Source organism: Alosa alosa, chromosome 1, assembly GCF_017589495.1.
Source record: "Alosa alosa isolate M-15738 ecotype Scorff River chromosome 1, AALO_Geno_1.1, whole genome shotgun sequence".
Lineage (NCBI taxonomy): Eukaryota > Metazoa > Chordata > Actinopteri > Clupeiformes > Clupeidae > Alosa > Alosa alosa.
Window position 1 is genome coordinate 1394836 of NC_063189.1, and position 26863 is coordinate 1421698.

At 46.5% G+C, this 26863-nt stretch overlaps 2 protein-coding genes across 2 annotated transcripts; one reads left to right on the forward strand and one right to left on the reverse strand.

Moving 5' to 3' along the window:
• Positions 1 to 1414: 1414 nt before the first annotated feature.
• Positions 1415 to 13392, reverse strand: bag5 (BCL2 associated athanogene 5; the record flags this gene model as incomplete). The annotated part of the gene is given in 5 exon segments (XM_048247082.1): positions 1415 to 1567; positions 1569 to 1808; positions 2977 to 3225; positions 4165 to 4543; positions 12895 to 13392. Coding segments are annotated over 5 exon segments (1044 nt in total), but the record flags the coding sequence as incomplete, so codon positions are not given.
• Positions 13393 to 13401: 9 nt separating this feature from the next.
• On the forward strand, positions 13402 to 26845 carry LOC125296945 (cytochrome c oxidase assembly factor 8). The gene is made up of 5 exons (XM_048247083.1): positions 13402 to 13711; positions 20337 to 20534; positions 24140 to 24203; positions 25505 to 25595; positions 25860 to 26845. Exons 1-5 carry the CDS (start codon positions 13571 to 13573, stop codon positions 25957 to 25959), a joined length of 594 nt encoding a protein of 197 aa, XP_048103040.1. The 5' UTR covers positions 13402 to 13570; the 3' UTR covers positions 25960 to 26845.
• Positions 26846 to 26863: the final 18 nt, after the last annotated feature.

Here is a 26863-nt window from a genome sequence, read left to right on the forward strand (position 1 = left end):
TGCTGCCCGGTTAATCAGTTAGCATTGTAATAATGCTGCCTCGGCTAATCAGTTAGCATCGTAATAATGCTGCCCGGCTAATCAGTTAGCATCGTAATAATGCTGCCTCAGCTAATCAGTTAGCATCGTAATAATGTTGCCTCGGCTAATCAGTTAGCATCGTAATAATGCTGCCTCAGCTAATCAGTTAGCATCGTAATAATGTTGCCTCGGCTAATCAGTTAGCATCGTAATAATGCTGCCTCGGCTAATCAGTTAGCATCGTAATAATGTTGCATCGGCTAATCAGTAAGCATCTCTAACCTCCCGCTTTCTCTCGGCTAATCAGTTAGCATCGTAATAATGCTGCCCCGGCTAATCAGTTAGCATCGTAATAATGCTGCCCCGGTTAATCAGTTAGCATCGTAATAATGCTGCCCCGGTTAATCAGTTAGCATCGTAATAATGCTGCCCCGGTTAATCAGTTAGCATTGTAATAATGCTGCCTCGGCTAATCAGTTAGCATGCCTCTTTACATTTCAGTCGGTCTTATCAACCAAATGCTTTTGCAAACGTTTGCAAACTGTTTTAAAAGTTAACTACCTGCCACGACCGTCTGTGATTCAAAATGACTGCATCTACTGTTAGTATTTAGGTGTGTGTGTGTGTGTGTGGCCTCCATGCGGAGTTGGAAGTAGTGAGAGTTCGTCTAAACTACCCCAAATCCAGCCCGCACACCCGTTGTAATTGCCACCGTTAATGCAAACAGATGCATTTTGGAAAACGATCTTGACAATGTGTCTACTTTCGACCATCAAAACAGCTTATCAAGCGGTATGATCTACAAAAGCAAGGGCAAAGCAAATTGCCAAATACTGCACAATATCCTCCATTATTGGAAGTCGCCATATATGGAGAAGAAGGTGTTGTGTTTATCCATAAATCTGCTGTTTGAGATTGTCATCAGACTCACATTGGTGGATCATGTCTTAGCAATGTTCTGTATCTGTAACATTTATGTCCTTAAATACATTTATTATGAATTACAGACATAAATAAAGTAGTTAAAATGTGTGTCTCCACAACGCAAAGCAGACGTAGGCTAATGTAGTTTATTAGTTGGAATTAATAGCAACAGTGTGTGTGTGTGTGTGTGTAGTACCTGTGTGTGCGTATATGTGTGTGTCTGTGTGTCTAGTACCTGTGTGTGTGTGGTGTGTGTGTGTGTGTGTGTGTGTGTGTGTGTGTGTGGTACCTGTGTGTGTGTGTGGTACCCCGTGTGTGTGTGTGTGGTACCTGTGTGTGTGTGGTACCCCGTGTGTGTGTGTGTGGTACCTGTGTGTGTGGTACCTGTGTGTGTGTGTGTGTGTGTGCGCGTGTGTGTGGTACCCCCGTGTGTGTGTGTGTGTGTGGTACCTGTGTGTGTGTGGTACCTGTGTGTGTTGTCCCCCTCCTCCTCCAGGTCCAGGTGTTTGAGCAGGCCGTTGATCTCCCAACCAATCTGCCTGGCGGTAGTTGCGATTTACGCCCGGGCCGACCGCCGCCCAGTGCGTCCGAATCCAGCTGCAGCTTCGGTGAGGAGCCGGCTTTAGGTTGGCACAGCCACCACCACTCAGCCCCATCAGCAGGGCCACCAGCTGGCAGCGCGCGGCCGAGAGCTCGCCCATGGCCCGGTTGATGCCCTGCACGGCGGCGTGCGTCTCATTGGCCAGCGGAAGAGGGAGTGTGTGGACGCGCGACGTCCCCTCCAGCACCTCCAGCACCGCACACACACGCGTCAGCGCCCGGTAGCGCGCCTTCCGCAGAGGAACACTGCCACCCGTCTTTACCTACACACACACACACACACACACCACACGCCTGCCCGACACAGACGCGCCGCACACGCACGCGCGATACGACATTACATACACACATGCGACGCATAATAATAATGCGACGCATTACACACACGCAGACAAACACATGCAGCACACACACACACACGCGACGCTGCGACGCGACACACACGCGATGCTATTTATCGCGACGCATACAATAACACACACATACGATTTATTTATTATCCAATGAGTTGAACAACATGAAGTGAGTAAAGTTGGTAAAGGACACGGCTAGTCGTAAATAATCTATCACCCATAGTGCCCACCTGCCCCCCCCCCCCATTTAAAGTGCCCTCACCTGCCCCCCCCCCCACCCATTTAACTCATTTGAATGCCAAGCTGTTTTTCGGAGCTTTGTCCTAGAGTGCCAGCAATCTAGACCATTGTTGATGATTTTGTACAGCCACAGCATATTCTGTGTTATGGCTATGAAAATATATTAAGCAATGGCTTGTTTAAAAGGTGAGACTTTAAGTTTGAGGGTGCAAACTGTGTATTTTGGCACGCCTCTGTTCCTGAGAAATCCCAAGCTAAACAGGGCTGGTTTCCATCAAAATCGCTGTTTTTTTCTAGGGAAATGGAGATATAACATCTTTCATGAAATATTAAGTGTTGCCTGTTACATTTGTAAACTTTCGAGTGGATCAAGCCAGACCTGTGACTCTGCCACCTTAGTGGATAGACCCGATAAATGGCCTGCTTTTGGCCTGACGTGGCTTCGTCACTGATTCACCCAAAGCGCAACCGAAGTTATGATAAAATGTCCAGATAAATGCCCAGATTGTCGCGTTTTTCGAGTTTCCACGATATCGCATATATTTAATTTCCATTCATCACAGAGTTCCCAAAATCACATATAAGGTGTGTTAGAGTGTCTAGTTTCGCAATTTTAAAAAAAAGCTAAAAACGTAATATTACGTTTTTGGCACTCAATGCATGGGAAGGAAGGCACTCAGTTAGTTAAAGTGCCCCTCACCAAGCACCCCCATTTTAAAGTGCCTCACCTGTCCCCCCCCCGAAAGTGGCTCACCTGTGCGGGCGGTTAAAAGTGTCCACCTGTGTGTGCCCTCACCTGTGCGGGCGGTTAAAAGTGTCCACCTGTGTGTGCACTCACCTGTGCGAGCCTCATGGCCACGTCCTGCACGGCCTCCAGCAGCTCGTCGACGCCCCCTGGTGGCAGCCCTGCGCGGTGCGGCTCCACGATGCCGGTCAGCAGGAGCGTGCGGGCCTCCACGGCCAACGCCTCCACGGCCAGGCGGGACGGGTGCGACGCGTTCCCCTCCAGGTACCGCAGGAGCCCCTCCACCTCCCCCGCCACGCGCTTACGGGCCTGCTGCAGCTCTGCACGGCCCTCCGTCTCCACCTGCACACACACACACACACACGTATATAAATATGCTGTATATGCACCACACACACACACGTATATAAATATGCTGTATATGCACCACACACACATACACACGCATGCACGCGCACACACACACACACACATATATAACACGCGTATATAAATATGCTGTATATGCACCACACACACACATAAATATATACACACATACATACATACACCATACATATACACCCACACATAAACACACACATATACGCCCCAGTGTTTCCCATACATTGACTTATTTGTGGCGGCCCACCACAATATCAACATTGACCACCACACAATGATTTTCCAGGTTGTACTAAATTGTGCTTAAATCTGGTTAGCATCATAACCACGCTGTGATAATATGTTAAAAACTGTTGTATTAAGTTAATGCTGCAAACCTACCACCACAAATGGAATTCAATACTGTGGGAAACACTGCACCCCCCCCCACACACACACACACCCTAAAACCTCCCTCTGTTATTCTGATTCTGCCATGACCTTACATAACTACAACAGATTGGTTTGGCTGGCATTCTCTCTCTCTCTCTCTCTCTCTCTCTCTTTCTGTCACACACACACACACACACACACACAGCTTTCAGAGCAGCAAAACATTACATTTCTGATCAAATGAAGATAGATAGATCAGAAGAGATATATTTTGTGTGTGTGTGTGTGTACCTGGTCCACCTCCCGCTGCAGCTGTGAGCTCCCTCTCCAGGCGCTTGTGTGTGTGTGTGTTTGTGTGTGTGTGTGTGTGTGTGTGTGTGTGTGTGTGTGTGTGTGCGTGTGTGCGTTCCTGGTCCACCTCCAGCTGCAGGCGTGTGAGGTCCCTCTCCACGCGTTTGTGTGCATGTGCGCGCGCACGTGCGTGCATGTGTGTGTGTGTGTGTGTGCGTGTGTGTGTGTGCATACCTGGTCCACCTCCAGCTGCAGGCGTGTGAGGTCCCTCTCCAGGCGTTTGTACTCGCGGTCACTCTGCAGGCCACTGAAGGCGCACACGTGAGGTCCGAGGGTCGCCACCTCTCCCTGCAGCTCCCCCAACCTCACCAGCGCGGGGTGCTGTTGCCCTGGCGACACGCCTCCCCCGCCCGGGAACCCCGGGAACCCTGGGAAAAAGCTCACCCCCCCGGCATATCCAGGGAAACCGCCTCCCCCAGGGAAGTAGGGGAAGGCTCCAGGCTGGGGGGGCGGAGACTGCTGCTCCTGGGGGTGGGGGTGGGGGTGGTGCTGGTGGGGCGGGTGGCCATGGTCCATATTACGCTTCCCACCATCGAAGGGCTTCCCAAACAGACTGCACACAGAGAGGAGGAGAGGAGAGGAGAGGAGGGGATGATGAGATGAGAGGAGAGGAGGGGAGAGGAGAGGAGAGAAGGAGATGAGGAGAGGAGATGAGAGGAGGAGATGAGAGGAGGAGAGGAGAGAAGGAGATGATGAGATGAGGAGAGGAGGAGGAGATGAGGAGAGGAGGGGAGAGGAGAGGAGGGGATGAGGGGAGGAGATGAGGAGAGGAGAGGAGAGAGGAGAAGATGAGGAGAGAAGGAGATGAGGAGAGGAGGAGGAGATAAGGAGAGCAATTAGTGACATTCAGTTACAATCTGTCCAAAGAAGAAAGAAGAGAAGAGAAGGAGAGAAGAGAGGAAGAGAGGAGAGAAGAGAAGGAGAGAAGAAAGGAAGAGAGGAGAGAAGAGAAGGAGAGAAGAGAGGAAGAGAGGAGAAGGAGAGAAGAGAAGGAGAGAGGAGAGAAGAGAAGGAGAGAAGAGAGGAAGAGAGGAGAGAAGAGAGGGAGAGAGAGGGGGGGTGTTACGACCCCCTGTGCCCCCTTCAGGCCTTGCATGGCCAGTGCACGGGCAATGCCGGCATAGCTGGTCTAATTGGATAATCACGCACACCTGGTGAAGGTGTGTGGGTATTTAAGGGGCTGTCCTCTCTGTCTCTCTCACTTTCTGTTGCAGGCACCTCTGGGTTATCTCTCTCCCACTGGCACCTTCTTTCCATCTTGGAACATCATACTGACTTTGGCGCACACACACCCACACGAACACACTTGCATACACACACACACACACACAAACACACTTGCATACATGCTTTTACTTTCCCCTAGACATCTTTTGGTAATGGTTATTTATTGCTTTTGGTTACTTTTAAATAAATACTTTATTGGTTAATGTTATCTCTGTTGTCCTCTTTATGTTGCGGCTTAGAGCCGGGTCGTAACAGGGGGATAGAGAGAGAGGGAGAGAAGAGAGACTGTCCAGTTCAGGTTGAAACATGAGTGAGTTTGTGACTGTTACCCTGGAGCTGTGAATTAGAGCTTAATCACACGCTATCACCACCTGACAACACGCACGCACGCACGGATAGCAAACATTAATCCACAGACTGAGTAGGAATAAAAGTCATGGAATCTAGAAACATCTGACTGACCAGGTTCAATTACGAAGGGAACATGGGTTTCTACACTGTAGTTTTCAGATATTTGCAGATTTACCACATGATATGTATATATATCCACATTAAAACACAAAGCAACAGTTTTCAAATGAATACACTGCCGACAGCATTTGCAAATAGTTCCGTTCCAGTAGCTGGATAGCGCTAGTAGAGTAGCTTGATAACGCTAGTAGAGTAGCAGAAGCTGGATAGCGCTAGTAGAGTAGCTTGATAACGCTAGTAGAGTAGCAGAAGCTGGATAGCGCTAGTAGACTAGCTGGATAACGCTAGTAGAGTAGCAGAAGCTGGATAACGCTAGTAGAGTAGCAGAAGCTGGATAGCGCTAGTAGCGTAGCAGAAGCTCGATAACGCTAGTAGAGTAGCTCGATAACGCTAGGGTTGTGCCGATGGACGATATCATTTTATGCAGAACATTATAAATGTATTTCTGTACAGACATACCTAGGCTATAGGCTAATTAATTAGTGTTTACCACACCCTGGTAACCCAACTCCGTCTCTTTGGTGTCAAGTTCCCACACTAGACACACTTTGTTCAGGGGTGTGTGTGTTGACCAAACTAATCATGATTATGAATTTTGTCATAATCAAGCAGCGCTTACACACACACACAGCCCTAACACACCTACACACCACTCTCCTGACATTACTCAACTGGCATGACACACACACACACCTCAGTCCCACACCCTGTCACCCCTCCTGCCCTAACGTTACTACTGCTCTGTGTTGTGTGTGAGATGCGTGTGTGTGTTAGATGTGTGTGTGTGTGTGTTAGATTAGGGGCCTGTGGTGTCTCTTAGGGCTCTGCTCAATACACACACCTCTGTGTGCTTCAAATGTATGAACACCTCACCAAAACCTCACCGATCAACACACACACACACACACACAATATGAACACGCTAGTCTACCCATATCCAAAACCTCACAGATCAACACCTACAAATTATACTGTGCTTACACCTTCACACAAAAAACCTCTCACAATTAAAAATGTGGCTACACACACACACACACACACAGCTGCTGCTACTGTTATGCCGTAAGCAGCAACAGATGAGGCTCCTGGTTATAGGCTGGTAGATATGAAGTGGGCTGCTGTGTGTGTGTGTGTGTGTGTGTGTGTGTGTGTGTGTGTGTTTGCGTCTACAAACCACATTGTTTCATAATGCTCAGTAAGCACCCCTTCTGACAACACACACAACTGCACAACAACACCATTGATCATCTCCCGTTTCCTGGCTGAATCAACACAAACTACAGAGGACTACTGTGACTAGGGGACAAGACTAGGGGACTAGACCAGGAGACGAGACTAGGGGACTAGGCTAGGGCACTAGACCAGGAGATGAGACTAGGAGACGAGACCAGGAGACGAGACTAGGGGACTAGACTAGACTGTGAATTTCCCCTTTGGGATCAATAAAGTATCTATCTATCTATCTAGACTAGGGGACTAGACCAGGAGACAAGACTAGGAGACGAGACTAGGGGACTAGACTAGGAGCAAACATCTCAGACTCATTCAGATATATCTACAGACAGACACACGTAGACATATATCTACACACACACACGACACGTCAGCTTAACGTGTGTGTGTAACGTCAGTCAGCTTAACATGTGTGTGTGTGTAACGTTAGTCAGCTTAACGTGTGTGTGTGTGTAACGTCAGTCAGCTTAATGTGTGTGTGTGTAAAGTCAGTCAGCTTAATGTGTGTGTGTGTAACGTCAGTCAGCTTAATGTGTGTGTGTGTAACGTCAGTCAGCTTAACGTGTGTGTGTATGTGAGTGTGTAACATCAGTCAGCTTAATGTGTGTAAATTCCACTTAATGACTCACTAGGAGGCTCCCATGACCAGTCTCACAGCTGCCACTGAATAAAACGCTACTTTACATTGGACACACACACACACACACACACACACACACACACACACACACACACACTGCTGCTATGCCGTGCAGGGTCTCGGTACTTTACACTGGACTTGTATGAAAACCCGTCACAATTGCATGAACACAGTTTCCACCACACAAGCAGAAGCTCTTATTAAACGCCAAAAACAGACACATCTAAGAACGTACCTGTATTTAGAACTCCCTGCTTCCTGAGCGGCGTACGATCTGTGTGTGTGTGTGTGTGGACCCAGTGTGTTATCTTCAAGGCCAGACTGCCCCAGGGGCACAGAAACAGGAGCCACACGCCTGTGATGTCACAATGGGCTATTCCCTGGGCTCTTAAAGGCACAGCGCCCCATTTCTCTCCAGCAGATCTGCCTGGAGGACACAGCAGTCTTCAGGCCGTGTGGATTGTGTTGTTTTGCTCAGGAAGGTCACAGTGACATGACCTGGAAGTATTTAGTGATGAGAGCTCTTGGGATTCTCTAAAAGTGCTAAATTCCATCTCCTGCCCACAATTCCTTGCGCCAAGTAACAGCTAATCAACGTGTCACACGTTAGCAACACCTGCCGTCCCATCAGGCTGTAGGTGAGCGAGAGCAGTTGGAGACTCTGCCGGGTGTCGCCCTTATTAATTCATTTTCCTTCCACATCTGGAGGTCAGCAGAAAGTGGACAGAGAATCTGAACGCAGCCTCCTTAAGCTGCCACTGCCCTGCCAGGGCTCGAGACTGTCCCCTGAGATCACACACACACACACACACACACACACACACACACACACACACACCCCTGCGAGTGCTTGAGATATCTCTGTAGAAGCACCACTGTCACTCAGCTAGAGATGATAGATTTATTTATCTATGGGAGAGATCACACACACACACACACACACACACACACACACACACACACACACACACACACACACACACACACACACACACACAGGTCTGGTCAGAGTGCCAGGAGGACCTCCACAGAGAGAGCAGACCCTCTTCCCGCAGGGAGATCGACAAAAAAAAAGTCTCTCTCTTTCTCTCTCTGGTCTGCTTCACAGACACTGAAGGGCCGTCCAACCCACTCCACCACCCCTCTACACACACACACACACACACACACAACCTGTGGCATTCACTTCATCTATTCCAACAAGTTGTCACGCATGAATATTTTAAGCGACCTCATTCCTCTCTCTATCTCTGTACCTCCCCTCCTCTCTGTATCTTTCTCTCTCCTCTCTCTCCCTCCCTCTCCTCTCCTCTCCTCTCCTCTCCCCCTCCTCTCCTCTCCTCTCCTCTCCTCTCTCCCTCCCTCTCCTCTCCTCTCTCCCTCCTCTCCTCTCTCTCCCTCCCTGCATCCCTTCTCTGTGTAAGAGAACTGGGATCGCTGTTCTAGTAAACTGTGACATTTCTGTGTAGAGAATGCTGATGTTCTTGCTGTGCTGTAGAGAACAGTGGCATTCTTGTGTAGAGAACAGAGATCTTCCTGTTAAGAGAACAGCGATGTTCCTGTTTAGAGAAGTAATGTTCAAGAGAACAGAGATGTACCTGTTTAGAGAACAGAGATCTTCCTGTTAAGAGAACAGCGATGTTCCTGTTTAGAGAAGTAATGTTCAAGAGAACAGAGATGTACCTGTTTAGAGAACAGAGATGTTCCTGTTAAGAGAACAGTGATGTTCTCTGTTTAGAGAAGTGATGTTCTCTATTTAGAGAACAGAGATGTACCTGTTTAGAGAACAGCAATGTTCCTGTTTATAGAACAGAGATGTACCTGCTTAGAGAATGGTGATGTTCAAGAGAACAGTTTTGTTCCTGCGAAACAGAATAGTAATGTTCCTGCTATTTATGTGTGTGTGTGTGTGTGTGTGTGTCCATCAGTTGGCCATCAGCCCAATCCTTCAATCACAGGGGAGACTATGCTACATCACAACAGTGTGTGTGTGTGTGTGTGTGTGTGTGTGTGTGTGTACATATGTAGAACTACATACAATCCAGCACTGTGGCTTCCCTCCATCCATCCTGCTGTATGCTGCATGACACCCCCCCCCCCCCCCCCCCCCCCCCCCCCCCAACATCTGGAGTCAGTAGCCCACATCATGTCCAGCTGTAGCTCTCTTAAAGTAAGTAAGTAAGTATATACTCTTTTGGTCTCTGCATTTATCCCAATCCGTGAATTAGTGAAACACACTCAGCACACACTAATCCCGACACAGTGAGCTGCCTGCTACAGCGGCGCTCTGGCCCGCCAAGCACTTTCATCCGGCCCGCTGAGCATTTCATTTGGTTATCAGGCTGCTCGCTATTTTTTTTCCTGCGATAGAGACGACGTTGGTTAGCTTTACTGCAAACTGCTTTTCACTCTCCTTAGAGAACGTTTACAATGTCAATGTCAAAACATCATGTTAAATAGAGATAACATCATGTTAAACTAAGTTAACTCTTAGTCATCTCCTTTGCAGCAGATCTAACGTGAGCATTATGCGATCCATTTAATTGGGAACGCGTTTGCTCACGAGAGGGAGAGAGCCGCAGGTTCCAGCTGGCTGTCATTGTTGATAATTGATATCTCCTTATAATAAACTTTTAAAGGGAAATCATGAAGGCAACAGTAGTTCCCACTACTGACCATTTAAAAACTGTGAGAGGGCCCAGCCGTAGGTACAGCACTAGCCATAGCGGAGCAGGCAGAAGATCATTGAGAAATAAACGTGAATTAAAGCGACTGTCTTAAAGCGACAGTGCACAATTTATACATTTGTTAAACAGCATAAAATTAGCAGTATTTTTAAGCAATTAATATTTTAAAAGAAATACTTTTCATACTAAATGAAGGCTATAAATAATGTATTTTTTTATGTGTGTGTCGTGGGGGGGTGGGGATTGTGCGGCCCGCCAGCCAATTTTAAAAACCCAATGTGGCCCTTGAGCCAAAAAGTTTGCCCACCCCTGCCCTAACCAGTAGGCCACGGCTGCCCCAACACACACACACACACACACACACACACGCGCACACACACGCACACACGCACACACACCCTGATCAGTAGGCCATGGCTGCCCCCCAAAGGGCTGTATACTGTACTGGCATGTCCAGCTGTGGCCTACTGGTCAGGGTGTGTGTGTGTGTCCAGCTGTGGCTCTCTTAAAGGCCTGTATACCGCCAGACATGACAGACGTGTGGACCTCATAGCTGCTCAGATCCCACCCAGAGCAAGAGCAGATCCATAAACATTTCACTGTCCACGCTGGTTTAATTCACCTGCAAACACCTTCTCTGGAATTGCAAACAAAACAGACATTGTCACTATCTCTCAAAATAATCCAAAAGTGAAAATATCTGAAGTATTGTGTGCTTGTGATCTATTTATGGAAGACTCTCAATGTACAAAATCTCTAAAATAGCAGCCTTTGATCTCTGCCACTGAGAACCTAGGATCTGAATGCCAGCTCATTGTGTTTGGTTGCCTAGGTGGTGTGGGTTGGCTTTGCTTTGGGGGGCTACTTGGCCAGCTGTGAGGTGGAGGGGGACAAGGCTGTGACTCATACGCTAGCCACACCTTCCAGCTGCTCTTCTGGCAACACACATGTTTACCTTTTTTCTCTCTCTCTGTCTCTCTCCTCCTCCTCTTTTTATCTCTCTCCCCTCTCTCTCTCTTCTCCTCTCTCTGTCTCTCTCTCCTCCTCTTTTTTTATCTCTCTCTCTCCCTCCCCACACCCCTCCCTCCCTCCCCCAGTGGACAGTGGAATGCTGGCGATGCCCCTGGGGCTCTCCAGATGCCGTGGAGAAGTCAGAGATGCCCAGCTGGTATGAGGTGCAGCTAGTGAGCTCAGCGGGCACATAACAGGGGCCTCCGATTACAGATGCCCGCCACACGAGCTTCAGCGGACAGCCTCCTTCACTGCCCCTGGCGTCCGACCATCACCACCAGCCCAACCCACCCAGCGCCAGATGGGGCACGTGGGGGTCAAACGACAGCACCATCGGCTCATGGACGCGCCCCCCCGCCCACATCAGCCAGCATATGACAGAACACATCGCCTTGCGCCTGATATGGCCGATATGGAGAAACTAGGATCTACACAACACAACACACCAGTTTGGCCTCCAATGCTGAGAAACGCAACTATTACAAGACAGAACAGCTCTGTCAGCAATGGAATGTTCTGCTAGATCTCGTTAGTCTGGCACTGAAGCAAGATTGTGTTTCAGTAAAAATGCGGTAGGCATGCAGCCTCGATGCCAACACCCAGTTTCCGCGTTAGCGATCAACAGACGCATGCATGTTCGCCCAAAGACGTTACACTCGCGATATCGCCTCCTCGTTAACGGGCTTTCTGCCAGGGGCAGTAGCATTCTACCGCGACAAAAAGGCTCCAGGGCCGTTCCGCTCCTCGCCAGCAAGCGCGCTCGCAATGTCTCACCACCTTTCGAGATGCGCAGGATATTTCTCACCTTTTCAAAACGCGAAAGACATTCGCGCACATTTCTGCGGAGGTCTGTTTCCATCAGCTAAGTAGAAAAACGGATTCAGCAGTTCCGATGTGTCACTCAGATACTGGAGGAGCACAGAGTTCGGAGGATTTGCGCTACCTTCGCGAGACTGCCTCCGCCAGCGTATTCACCTCATACACACTCGCGCTTCTCACACACTGAACTGCAATGCCGCCCCTCCCCTACCTCCCTCCCGCCCGCCGCCTGATAGTGGGGAGACCATCTCGACGGGAGGGGGTCTCTGCCTCTGTCGCTACCCATCATAGGCAAAAAATACTCCCTTCCAAAGCACCACTTCGCCCAACGGATGTTATTAGTGACGACAGCTCCTGTCAGAGGTAGCAGCCACCAAAGGCAGGCCACGGTGGCAGTAATGTTAGGCTGGGGGCATGTTCCCTTCACCACTCAAGACAGCCGTATCCGAGGCGAGATGTCCTGAATCCAGGCATGACAGCAGTGCTAAGAACACAGAATACTGTTCTGACACAGTCAGATAACGCACACGTGCATTCTCCCAAATCGCTCAATATAATCCGCTTTGATGGAGGTACAGTGACAGATTATCCTGCTTGACAGCCACTGCTCTTGGGAGAGGGGCTGTCCACCGGTTACTTAGCTGCTACACAAAAGAATCTACCGTTATCTGAGATTCACTGAACCCTCCTTAAGGACACTGACGATGTAGGTTAGCCTAGAAACGTTACCCCCAACAGCCTTACTACTACGGTGTCTGTTTATTTGCATTCGGACAGCCAAGTACAAGACATTACATAATAATGAGGTGCGCTTACTTGCATAGCCAACGGACAGCCATCGGGACAGCGTGTTAAAAAAAAATACTCCAGCGCTAGGCTATCCTCATCACAACGTAGCAAGCCAGAGCCTACACCAGCTCCAGGGAATAGCAGTCTCCTCTTCGTGTAGTTGTTGTAGGGTCCTGCTGGCCAAGCAAGGCGGTACAGGAAGAAAATGTAATGAAGAGTCTGTTTGCAATCTGTTCCTTTGCTAAACTGCCACGTAACCACGAGCGATTTCAATGGTTGTTCCGTTACTTGTTGCTGTTTTGGAAGCTGACTTGCGCTTGTCGGCAGCCCTTGACCATTAGAATGACACAGCCTAGCTAAAGTTAGCTAAATAACTGAGCAGAAACAGTCACACTGCTGATTAAATGACAAAGATCTCACTTGAAAAAATATCCGTGTAAATGTATATTATTTTTGTACCAGGAGTAACACCGTACAAATCGAATACAGGCCGTTTAGCATGTCTTGAAATATTTTCAGAAGCGATATTGTTCGGGCAACTGTGTGGTTGTCCAGCAGAATGTTCAAACAGGAAATGATAGAACGTCTGACGTAACGGTCACGTGGGGGTGCGTACAGGCACGATGCTGTTGTAGCTAAAATGATGGACATAGTAAGATATTAAGGTCAGTTACACTAATTTTCCAAATCAAAAGCTCATAATATGAATGTGTCTGCTACTGGGACTTTATTAGTAAGGTCGCAATGTCCTTACCACGGGAGGAATGCGCCATCACTAATCATCTTCACCTGTAGCCGCCTGCACAGTACTGGACAAGCGCCCAAACAAGCTAACCAAACGAAGGTAACATTCTGTTAGCATTTCTGGCTACAAAACACCCAACACCCACCCAAAGCTTTATTTAGATATTACTAGTTGAAGCCTAGAAACGCGCACTTATCTCGCAATAGCAAGCGTTTGTTTCACAAGATGGCGTGGTGGTTGATAGAATGTCACAGACTAATGTTACGCTTGGCTTTGTAACCGCTTGCAAGTTCACCTTGAACAAGGCGAGTAGTGGTAGGCTGTCTTTGCTTTACTTTCCATTAAATATTACTCATTGCATCAGACATCCTTTAAAACAGGGGTTCCTAAACTTTTCAACCCGCGACCCCCAAAATAACCGTGCCAGAGACGGGCGACCCCCACTATCCCTGGATGTGACTCAAAAAATAAAATAAAATGTGCGCACCGGCCATACGCACTTAAAGGGGTGGTTTAGAATTTTGGACATAGGACCTCATTTCCAAGTAAGCAAGTGTGATATTTATCAGTGGAGACCGTTTTCAACACGTTTCATCCAGTCGTTCTAATTGACCAATCCCAAGCCCCGCCCCTTTTTACCATGTCACAATGAGGACTTCGGAGGACCTCGGTCAATTTTGAATTTTCTAGTGTCCCTTCTGTACGCCGGTTATGCGAATGCTATAATGCTTCTTTTGCAAGTAGACTAAGTAACTAAATAACTAAAGAGCTCAAAAAGGTTCAAATATATGCCTGGGGTACTTGTAGAAGTGACATCCGATATCCTGACCGTGTGAAACGCTACCACACACAGGCCTAACTTTGCATAACTTTGGATAGGCTGCTACTTTTCAGTAAAGGAGTGTGTACGAAAATTTTCCCTTTATTTGTGTTCATAACTACACACAAAAACATAACTAAACCTGGTTTCCACTGTTAAAACGACAATATAAGCCTACGCAAAAAATTATACCTACCTTGCAGGAACTGAACTCGCACACTCATACTTTCATGACTCAATCACGTGACGCCTTTACACGCAACAAGAATACTTTCAGCGTTTAGGCACAGGCTACCTTGCCATGTTTAACTTGGGATAGAAGACTGTTCAAAGAAATAAGCTAACGATAATTTTTTCAACAAACGCAATATCCTACTGCGATGCATTATTGATGGATGAACGAGAGATAGCCAATGTCTTCTAAAGATCAAATCATGTGCCGATTCAAAACTATGCTTTGCTGTATAGGCTATGCAGTCTCGAAATCGCCAAAGGCCTACTACATTGCCCACATTTAGCCTAAGCGGGCACTGATGAAGTCTTATGCAAGACAAATCACGTCTGCAATTACTCTTGATAGCGTCTGCCTGCCATGCAGATATGTCGTGCGTGGTAGGTTTAATCTCAGATAGATCTAGTGGTTTCTTTTCAATACACTTGTATCATGTTTATTTGAACTCTTCCTTCTAAAGCAGCCATTCAAAATAATAAGTAGGCTATCGGTCTACCGAAGCGAAGCTATCTCTCCACCTCCCCAACATGAGCTGCCTATAGGCTAGCCACTCTCCCAAGTTACGTGGGAACTTGGATCTGCAGCACTTGGTCCCGTCTTCAATTAATCCTCGAAATATGGTTAGATTTTGTTATGGCACGTCAACACCATATGTTTGCACAGACCTGTTTATTGAATCAGAGTCACATCTGCAGCAAATAAGGTAAACTACCTGCTTGTGATAACGTGTTAATTGTTTATCCCCAGTTAACATGCATATCCCATTAAGATCCGTAACACCGGATTGGTTTGTCCTCGTTTTGTGGTGTTGTTGATAACAGCGGACATTGTGAATGTGTCCTTCCGCATACTGAAGGCCTTTCTGGCCTCTGTTTTTGAATATATCAATATTACTTGGCTTCCAGAAATCCAGCATACACTGTTGCACTTTCGGCTAAATGGGGGTGCTGCGTCCCCATGTTGAACACGCGTTCTCGCACACTTTCCTGCAAACTTGTCCGACTTAGCAACAGTAACTATGGGACTGACAATGGGAGGTGGGGCTTGGGATCGGTCAGTTGCAGAGTTCGCAGGTGCTAGGCTAGCGCAAGTCAGCGGTATGTGCTAGCCTGCCACTAAAAACAGTCTTACCTACTCCAAAGGACACTCGAGGCAAATTCCAGACAATCGATGTAAATGTCTGTGTTGATAGAATAGTGTAAGAAATACAACTACCCTCGCATCGCGTTGCAATAGTTATACTTTGTTCCCTGAAGTTGGTAGTAGTCATTTTGCATCTCAGCGGCGGACTGATATTACCAAGGCTACTACTAGGTATCCCCATTGGAGTGCGCTTTACTGTTTACTTTTTGGCGCAGTACAACTAACTGGAGCAAGTATAATTCCGCCGCTGCTAAGACAGTAGTCCCTCAAAATGTAATGCGATCGTTGAAATGCAAGGATAGAATAATGTTAGAAATAAAACTATCAATACAGACATTTACATCGATAGTCTGGCGTTATAATTTGTTTGCCTTGGGTGTACTTTGGAGTGGGTAAGACTGTTTTAGTGGCAGGCTAGCACATACCGCTGACTTGCGCTTAGCCTAGCACCTCACGAACTCTGCAATTAGAAGGACTGGATGAAACGTGTTGAAAACGGTCTCCACTGATAAATATCACACTTGCTTATTTGGAAATGAGGTCCTATGTCCAAAATCCTGAACCACCCCTTTAACCTTACCCTAGCCAGATGAATTTCGTTCCGCTATAGCTCCGCCTAGCTTCACTCACATCCATCTGGGACCTCTTCCATTGAGAGTGATTTCTGCAACCGACTTTATGGTTCAGCCAATCAGGACACAGGGCGGGAGTTTCATAGATGTGACATAGCCATGGAGGTATTATATATAACTGGAGAGAGTGACTAAGTCCCGCCCTCCATACAAATGAATGGCAGAGGCTAGGCTAGTAAATCCGGCCAATTCATAGTCAACGCCATATTGAACACTGGGACTGTGTCTCAAATCGCGTACTTCTGCACTTACAATACCTAATTTGAGTGCATGAGGGTGTTCACACTGACAATTCCAACGACACGAAGGGCGCTGCAAATTCCCGGATGGTGCACTCATAACGGTCAAAAAGCTGAGTGTGCAACGCTGGACACTTTTCTCCCTTAACGGACGCCATCTTGGCCAAATAGCGGAAGGGGAGGGAGCGTTTTCAAACTCGTGGAAATCGCGGTTGACAAAGCTGAAGCAGCAGCAGTGGAAAACAGACTTTACGGAGGTACAAGCAAGTTATAACATAAACGGTTCATGTTTTGACACAGTATGACAATGTCACTGTCGAGTTGAGGACGCCAATAAAGTTATGTTATAATGTTTGCGATCGTCATTTCCGTGAAGTGCACGGAGTTAGTGTTTGATATGAGACTATTTTGTTAAAATTTGCGCACTCCGCCAGTAAGCACACAGTGCACATAGTGTACTACACGAAAGTGTACTCACGTCAGTACACCAATTGAGACCGACTCTGGGGCTCGGATCCAGCGCCAGTCGGCTCTGACCATGTGCCAAGTTCTGAAGCTGGAAATGACGCATGAACCAACGTCGATTTTTATTGGATATTCTGTAAAAAGAGAGTCGTCCTCCAGTAAGAGGGTGGCGATAATACACATACTTTGCTTGCCACATAACAAGAAGAAGAAAAAGTTGCTCGGGAACGCGCGTGGAGTCCAGTGGAGTCGCCCTGAAGCGCAACTTAATTTCATTGGATAACAGCGGCTCTAACTAAAAGCGGTCTGCCTGACGTCCTGCTGCTGCAAATATGCATTCGAACATGACGTGAAATATCCGTAGTCGAACTATAAATAAACTATTCGGTTTTTAGTGCCATGTGTAGCACATTTTTACAGTCTATGATTAGTTTGTTTTTTATTTTATTGTTTGCCAGCATGAGCGGACAATTACGTCCCCAACTCATCTAAAATGTGGTGTCTGGAAATACTTTGGGTTGTACACCACAGATGGTAAAGTAACGTTAAAGAGAATGTAGTCTGCATATACGATATCCAATCTTCGCGCTCACCTGTCGAGTTAGGCTACCATCCAAATGAGGCAGCGGAGTCAGAGGCACAGTAGACGGCCAGCATCGCCAGGCGTCCAACATCGTATGATACTTTCCGTAAATCCTACATTATGTCCGGGGTCTGCTATTTACTTAGGCTTCGCAAAGCACAGGTATTTGCGTTTTATTGTGAGACATGCGTTTTGTTTGGAGCGGCATACTAGGCTATCAAAAGCAGACGATTTTCGGTTTTGGTATGAGATTTAATTTACTTTTGGACTTTTAATATATAGTTAAATGTTGAGACTGATGGGCACTTAAATCTACGGGGTATTTGATGATCACTGTAAAGTCTCGTGTAGTTGAAAAAGTGTTGGAATTTCCAGCTGTTTATTGTGAGACAAGGCAGTCCCTTTCACTCATTCATTGAACGTCGGCTGTGCTCTAATGGAAACCTTATTTATGTGAGCGGTAGCCTAAATTGAGCTATTTGTTTTAATTATGCATGGTTTACTTTTATTAAATTTGTAGGCTGGAATGCCTCGCGGCAATAATTGTGTTTCAATGTAGTAGCCTACTGATTCAGCCTCTGGCAAGCTCAAAAGGGGCGGCTATGGGTTGACAGCAACGCAGACCATGGTGCAACGAGACAAGGGCTTTATGCCGCTGTTGTGTAATTTATTGTATTTAATCATGTTTAGGCTATTTTTGTTTGGGACAAACAACGACGAAACAAGATCAATACACTTTCTTTATTGTCTTCTCATAGGCTCCTCAAGAAATACGCACTGAATAATGTTTGGCTGTAGCCGCCGGATAGGTACCCGCCCACCAACATGTACGCGCATGAGAGCTTGTGCCCAACACGGATTTTCGTGCATGGAGCTGGTTCCAAATGCTCCATGCGGCGCCATACTTGAAAATGGTGTATGCTAACATGCCGAAGCTAATCTGCACGCTCTTGACCCCCTGGACATAGCGTAGAAGCGACTGTGACACTGTTATTAGCGTGAGTGGTTGAAGTAGCACGTCAATAGATGACGGACAAGTGGCTTATTCAATCATATGCAAGCATTTTTTGATTAGGCCCAACCTTTCACTTCAATGGATCGGTTCCAGATGGATGAGTGGAGCTAGGCGGAGCGAAATTCATCTGGCTAGGGTCAGGTTAATACGCACTAGGCTTATCCAAATACGGGCTTAACAACAACACAAAAGAACAGAGCAGCCTGTTATGATCATTTTACATATAGAAATTTACTATATGATAAAAGCAGAATACCTTAGTCCAAAAATAATAGCCATGTAACATGAGTGCACATTATTGCTGTCGTGCAAACTTAACTTAAAGGGAAACTTGGCAGGATTTCCGCCTCTGCTGGAGAAATTGTGCATTATGCTATTTCAAACTGTGGAAAAAGGTAACGATAAAGCACATGGATTTGTTTACAAGCTAGCAAAACGGTTAGCATACGTTTGGCAGACAATGTATATGTTACAAGGTAAGAAACACGATTTAAAACGAGTTTCTTGTTTCTCACTTCTCTTTCCGGGACGGTAGTCGCAATGTTGCAAGGTTGGTTTTCCGCCTGGGGACGCTAGGGGCAGCGGGAAAAGTCACCATTTTCACCAGAACAGGTCATTTAACCATCCAAATGATTTCTAAACGGGTTTATTACGTTGAAATAGTTGCCAAGTTCCCCTTTAAACACTTACTTTAATTTCCATTTTAACAGAAGAATATCTCAGTCAGGGTAATATCCACAAACTGTTGTAAACATATGTACCATTGTTGCTGCACAAATTTACATTTTGCCAACTATGTTTCAGCGTTAATCTCATCTAATGAGATGAATGCGCCCCATGCGCGGAACACAGCAAGTCCATTCTTGGTTTAATTGTGGAGACGGCCACACGGAGATCATCCTCCACATTTAGACGCGATCTGTATGTTTTTAATATGTCAGTGCAGAGAAAGTCTTTTTGCACAGGTATGTGGAGCCAAACGGCGTCAGTACGTCCATCGTGGCCTTAATTAGCTGTGGATATTCCCTCTCGACTGAAATCCAGAACTCAGCAAGCGTCTTGGAATTAAAATCTGTCTTTAAAGTGTGTTTAAAGTGCGGTCAAGGGACAGCCCCCACCCAATTTATTTGATTTGAGGAAATCATTTCGCGACCCACCCCTCCGCGTCCCGCGACCCCCCGGGGGGTCCCGGCCCCCACTTTGGGGACCCATGCTTTAAAAGCTTGATTGAAAATAGATGATGTTGCCGATCATAACCAGATAGTTATCATAACCTCCTCGGTTCCTCCACGCTGCAAGATTAACACATGTCCAGCATTTGTTGAGGATTTTGCTCTCTGTTCAGAGTACCATTAGTTTGTTTGCAAACTTCATGACCTCGCTTGACTGGTGGTTGAACAAGATGCTAGACAATTACAAGATGCTAGACGGAGCAGAGCGTTTTAATTAACAGCTGGATAGATAGATAGATACTTTCCCCAAGGGGAAATTCAAGGGGATAAGATGACATGCATACTCCTTATTTCTACCTGGCGCAGACGAGTTCCTGTGGTTTCTCATTTCCTCTGTTTCTCTGGATGCTGCTGCTGCTTTAGAGGGCCAGCTTCAGCCCTTCCTCCAGCTCAAAGCATGACTGGATTGGCCCGGCAGACCGCCTGTCAAACCTGCGGCCAATCATCTACCATATACCTGAGAACGAAACGCCCCTCGAACGGAGACTCAGGCACCTGCGGCAGGAGACAGAAGACTGGAACCATCAGTTCTGGACCAATCAGAACATCACATTCAACAAGGTAAGAGTGGACCAATCAGAACATCACAACATCACAATTGGCAATGCCAAAAGAGTGGGGGCAATGCCAAAAGTGGTGTGCTGCTTTGCTGGATTAAAAAGGCAGGCAGCATGACACGAAAACATGAATAAAATGAAGCACATATTTACTGATTTCATCATACTGAGAACTAGCCTGACGTAGCCATACTCAATTCTAGCCAGAACTGCTGTCTGATAACTGCTCCATTGGGACGTAATTATGGGGTGTGTTTCAACCGATACAGGGGGGGAATGCCTCTGCACTCAATTAGATAGACCTAACCAATCAGAGCAACGAAATAGCTTACCGTGAGGTGTAGGAAGAAAACACACAAACCATCTTTCTTCTTCTCCACAAATGCCTTAACATTGTTTTCTGGTCTTTTGTAAAAGTTATTGTGCCGTCAATATCTCCTACAACACTCATTAGCGAAATCTAAGAGATAGGTAGGCTATTAGGAAAAAAACTATATCCCCTCCGTTCTTAAAAATAATTCTGTTGAACACTGATATGCTACAAACATGTTATGAACAAGGGCCAGCCGTGGCCTACTGGTTACACACACACACACTAGGGTTGCAAAGGGGTGTTAAATTTCCGGTAAATTTCCGGAAACTTTCCATGGGAAGTTAAGCTGGGGAATTTTGGAAATATTCCAAATTGGAAACATTCATGGAATTAAAGGAAATTATGGGAATTAATGGGAATTTACAGGAATTAACTGGGATTTTTTTATAATTCCTACTGTTTCATATACAGACATTAACATTTTGTTTCGTAATAAACAATATGATTTGTTTGTTCGTATTTTCGCTTAGCTTGGCATACAAAGCTAGCTACCATGCTAGCGGGAATCCCATTCTCTGCCTATGGTTTACTAGCGTGCTAAGCTAGCAACACTGAAACCACTAAACTGCCCAAGAGACACCACGCCACTCAACAACAAAATCCAATTGGTTGGAACATTGACTGACTATCATTTTGTTCAGTTAGAATCCCAGAAAATGGTAAAACAAATAAAAATATAACGACACAACATACCACCCCAACCAAACCTTATAGATTATGTAAGTTATATATAAGTTGTCAAGCTTAATCAGAGAGATTAATTGTCCCATTACAGCTTATGCAAAATGACGTACACCCATTTGAATGAGGACAAAAGTGACGACAAGCCCATAACTGGCAATTCTGTTTGCAAACTTCCAGTTTCACACCAGTTATTCCTACATGACATGACATTTTCACTGGGAATTTATTTTCCCCATGCACATGAACGCACCATAGGTTTCTTTTATGTCTAGTAGCCTATGCTGATTGCTGTGTGCATGGGATTGACGTATGTGCAGGGTAGAAATTTGACTGAAATTGCATTAAATCAGATTGTTTTAACTAATATTATTCTGCAAGATGGGGTTTTGTCCACTACATTTAAGTTCCATGTTATAGACTAACTTGCGATATTAAAAATTCCCAGTTTATTCCCATTAATTCCCGTTAATTTCCGTTTATTCCCGTTAATTCCCATGGAAAGTTTCCAACTTTGAAAATTCCCGGAATTTTGCAACCCTACACACACACACACACACACACACACACACACACACACACACACACACACACACACACAGGGCAGCCGTGGCCAACTGGTTAGCACTTCAAACTTGTAACTGGAGGGTTGCCGGTTCGAACCCCGACCAGTAGGAACGGCTGAAGTGCCCTTGAGCAGGGCACCTAACCCCTCACTGCTCCCCGAGTGCCGCTGTAGCAGGCAGCTCACTGAGCCGGGATTAGTGTGTGCTTCACCTCACTGTGTTTCACTGTGTGCTGAGTGTGCTGAGTGTGTTTCACTCATTCACGGATTGGGATAAATGCAGAGACCAATTTCCCTCACGGGATCAAAACAGTATATATACTTATATACAAGTACCTGGGCAATAAACTGGACTGGTCAGCCAACACTGACACACTCTACAAGAAAGGGCAGAGCAGGCTGTACTTCCTGAGAAGGCTGCGCTCCTTCAATGTGTGCAGCAAGCTCCTCAGGATGTTCTACCAGTCTGTTGTCGCCAGCGTCCTGTTCTATGCTGTAGTATGTTGGGGAGGAAGCACAAGGAAGAAGGATGTGGGGCGACTTGACAGGCTGGTAAGGAAAACTGGCTCTGTAGTGGGAGCTGAACTGGAGTGCATCACTTCACTATCTGACAAAAGGACCCTGAACAAACTGATCAACATCTTGGACAATGAGTGTCATCCACTCCACAGCACTATTGTTAAGCAGAAGAGCCTGATCAGCTGGAGACGCTCACTGCCTTGCACAACAGACAGACTGAGGAAGTCATTTGTCCCCAGGGCCATTGAACTGTTTAATGCATCACTTAAGGGAAGAGGAGAAACAGACTTCTCTGCATAGTCTGTCTGCCTCTTCACCACCTCCAATGTCTTGAACTGTCTGTCCACTAGTCACTTTACATTTGTCTTCTGCCTCACTGTTTGCATGCTTTATTAGCACATATGCACAACCTCTCCCTCCATGCCACATACCTTTCTTATATAGTTATTTATATATATATATATATATATATATATATATATATATAGATATTTATTCTATATACTGTTGCACTGTTTGACTTACTCATTTGCACCATCACCATGACACTCATTCACACAGAGCACCTTACCTTACCTTATGCACTGAGAACCACAGGCTCAGTCCCTGCTTCAGTCATTGCAAGCGCACCTGATTGATTATTCACCCACTATGTGGATACTGTTTTTTAGAATTGATTTTTATTAAGTTTTATTTAGTATAATTTGTATTTTGTATATTTAGTATATTCTTTATCTTCTACAGTCCTTATTGCTTAGTTGTGTTTTTTATATTATATACTTTTACTTACTTTTTCTGTGTGTGTGTTGTCTGTATGCTACTGTGACCTTGAATTTTCCCTAGGGATCAATAAAGTATATCTATCTATCTATATACAGCTGGGAAAGGCTGTCGCAAATCCCTGGAACAGATGGTCAATCAGAGATTTCAAACGAACGAGGGAACAACATGTCACAATGCAACATGCTGTTTTCCCTTGATGAAAGTGAAACCATGAGTTTTCCTACATCTCAACTTTGGCCAAAGTTTTCAGAAATAATCGTTTTCAGTGATAAAACCTCATTTAAAAATAATATGCATTTTCCATATGGGGTCTTAGAAGCCATTTGTCTCCTCCTAGCCACAGCGTTTTTGTTGCAAACATAATCAACCTAAGCGTGCTCAGATGACGTGATAGACGACTTTCGAAATAACTCCTTAACTCCTCTCAGACAACAGCAGGCTCAGGGCTGAACGTGGCCATGGTCCCAAGGTAGTTGTAGATGCTGCCCTGCTGCCAGTCATGTTGTTACACTTATAGTTCCACCAGAGGGCAGCACTGAACTGTTACATGGACAGTCCAGTCAACATCACTACAGTTGGGTTGAAGTAGGAGGTTTACTGGGATAGTTTGAGTAATGTGTAAACTGTGGCTCTGCTTGCGTACTGGTCAGTGCATCTTGAGTATTTAATCAGCTGTTCTCTTCCTCAGCAAAAAGAGGAGTACGTGCTGACGCAGCTGAAGGCCAAAGGCCAGGAGGAGCGGGATGACAAAGGTGAGGGAGTGTTCCACTGTGTTCTGTGTTCCACTGTGTTCTGTGTTCCACTGTGTTCTGTGTTCCACTGTGTTCTGTGTTCCACTGTGTTCCACTGTGTTCTGTGTTCCACTGTGTTCCACTGTGTTCTGTGTTCCACTGTGTTCTGTGTTCCACTGTGTTCTGTGTTCCACTGTGTTCTGTGTTCCACTGTGTTCTGTGTTCCACTGTGTTCTGTGTTCCACTGTGTTCTGTGTTCCACTGTGTTCTGTGTTCCACTGTGTTCTGTGTTCCACTGTGTGTTCTGTGTTCCACTGTGTTCTGTGTTCCACTGTGTTCTGTGTTCCACTGTGTTCTGTGTTCCACTGTGTTCTGTGTTCCACTGTGTGTTCTGTGTTCCACTGTGTTCTGTGTTCCACTGTGTTCTGTGTTCCACTGTGTTCTGTGTTCCACTGTGTTCCACTGTGTTCTGTGTTCCACTGTGTTCTGTGTTCCACTGTGTGTTCTGTGTTCCACTGTGTTCTGTGTTCCACTGTGTTCTGTGTTCCACTGTGTTCTGTGTTCCACTGTGTGTTCTGTGTTCCACTGTGTTCTGTGTTCCACTGTGTTCTGTGTTCCACTGTGTTCTGTGTTCCACTGTGTGTTCTGTGTTCCACTGTGTTCTGTGTTCCACTGTGTTCTGTGTTCCACTGTGTGTTCTGTGTTCCACTGTGTGTTCTGTGTTCCACTGTGTTCTGTGTTCCACTGTGTTCTGTGTTCCACTGTGTGTTCTGTGTTCCACTGTGTTCCCTGTGTTCTGTGTTCCACTGTGTTCTGTGTTCCACTGTGTGTTCTGTGTTCCACTGTGTTCTGTGTTCCACTGTGTTCTGTGTTCCACTGTGTTCTGTGTTCCACTGTGTTCTGTGTTCCACTGTGTTCTGTGTTCCACTGTGTTCTGTGTTCCACTGTGTGTTCTGTGTTCCACTGTGTTCTGTGTTCCACTGTGTTCTGTGTTCCACTGTGTTCTGTGTTCCACTGTGTTCTGTGTTCCACTGTGTTCTGTGTTCCACTGTGTTCTGTGTTCCACTGTGTTCTGTGTGCTAACTGTGTTCCACTGTGTTCTGTGTTCCACTGTGTTCTGTGTGCTAACTGTGTTCCACTGTGTGCTAACTGTGTTCTGTGTGCTAACTGTGTTCTACTGTGTTCTGTGTTCCACTGTGTGTTCTGTGTTCTACTGTGTTCCACTGTGTGTTCTGTGTGCTAACTGTGCTCTGTGTTCTACTGTGTGCTAACTGTGCTCTGTGTTCTACTGTGTGCTAACTGTGTGTTCCCCTGGTCCTCAGGGAAGAAGCGCACTCTGTCCAGTGAGGACATGGCGGTGTTCTATAAACACTTCCTGGACAAGAACTTCAAAAGGCACGCAGACTACAACAGGTGAGTGCGCTCAGAATCAGGATTGGCTGGTGTGCCCCGTTGCCATGGGGATGACTGTGTGGTCATAGAGGGGCCATCCCAGTCCTACCACAACACTACTGCTCCTTAGCAACGTGCCTGATGTCTGTGGCCAGCCCACAGTATGTGCTTCTTATAGGCTGCTCTACATGGCTGCATGTATGTGCTGAAGTGCGTGTGCGTACTGTACTGAAGGCTGGTTTAGTGTCTGTAACCCCCTTTGTGTGCTGTAACCCCCCTCTTTAGAGAGTGGTACAGACGGAACTTCACCATCACACTGCTGATGGCCCGCGTGGCCCTGCTCAGGACCTGGAGACGGCTGAGGGGAGGGGGGCCTGCCGTCTGACCCCCCACACACACATACAGGACAGCCCATTAGCCCATCATCTACACGGTGCTCTGTGAACGCCCCCCAACCCATCAAAGACCCGTTCTGTATGAACGCTCCACTGTGTGCAATGAGAACGCATCCAGGAGGAGCTCGCGGAACTCTTTGTCCGTCTACACAGAGTTATAAGGGAATGGTCCAATCAGCTGCCCAGGCACACAGCCCCACCAACATGTTGGAGAGGCTCTGTGTGTGTGAGTGAGAGAGAGTCTGTGAGTGTGTGAGGAGTGAGCGAGTGTTATATTATTGTCTCATGCTTGTGGTCCTTCAGCAGCCTTCCTCACTGAAGTCCTTTTGCATGTTTGACTGCCCAGGTGTGATGGTCAGATGTAAGTGTGCTGATACGCCTGTGTTGACTCACACATGCCAGACTGTGTGACTGTGTGACACTACCTGGGGGCTGTAGTACGAGGCAAGGTTACTGGCTTACTCGGGTAACTTCAGGAGGAACTACTGATCTCCGAACAACACTCTTGGTTCGCTCAATAGCTGGTCAGTGCACTGTGTGTTTTAGAGATTAGCAGTTACTCCCAAAGCTAACCTCGCTTCCTAGCACAGCCCTCTGAAGCCTTTCATATGCGGAGCCTCTCTGAGCTGTTAACGGTTAACTGTGTCTTATGACCGGCATGAGATCTTTTGCAGGGAGGACCCCCACACAGGAAGGGTAGAATTATCCCCCTCTAAGTGGTAGTGTGTGTAGTAGGGGTTTTGTGCAAAGGACTGAACTTAATCCTATTACTGGCCCTCTCAAAGGCTGGATTTATTGGAGGATCTCCTGCTTTATGTATTCATTTGATGCTTGAAATACATTTATGTTAAAGTAAATAAACAAATGTTAAGAATGTTTTCGTTGTTGCCTAAT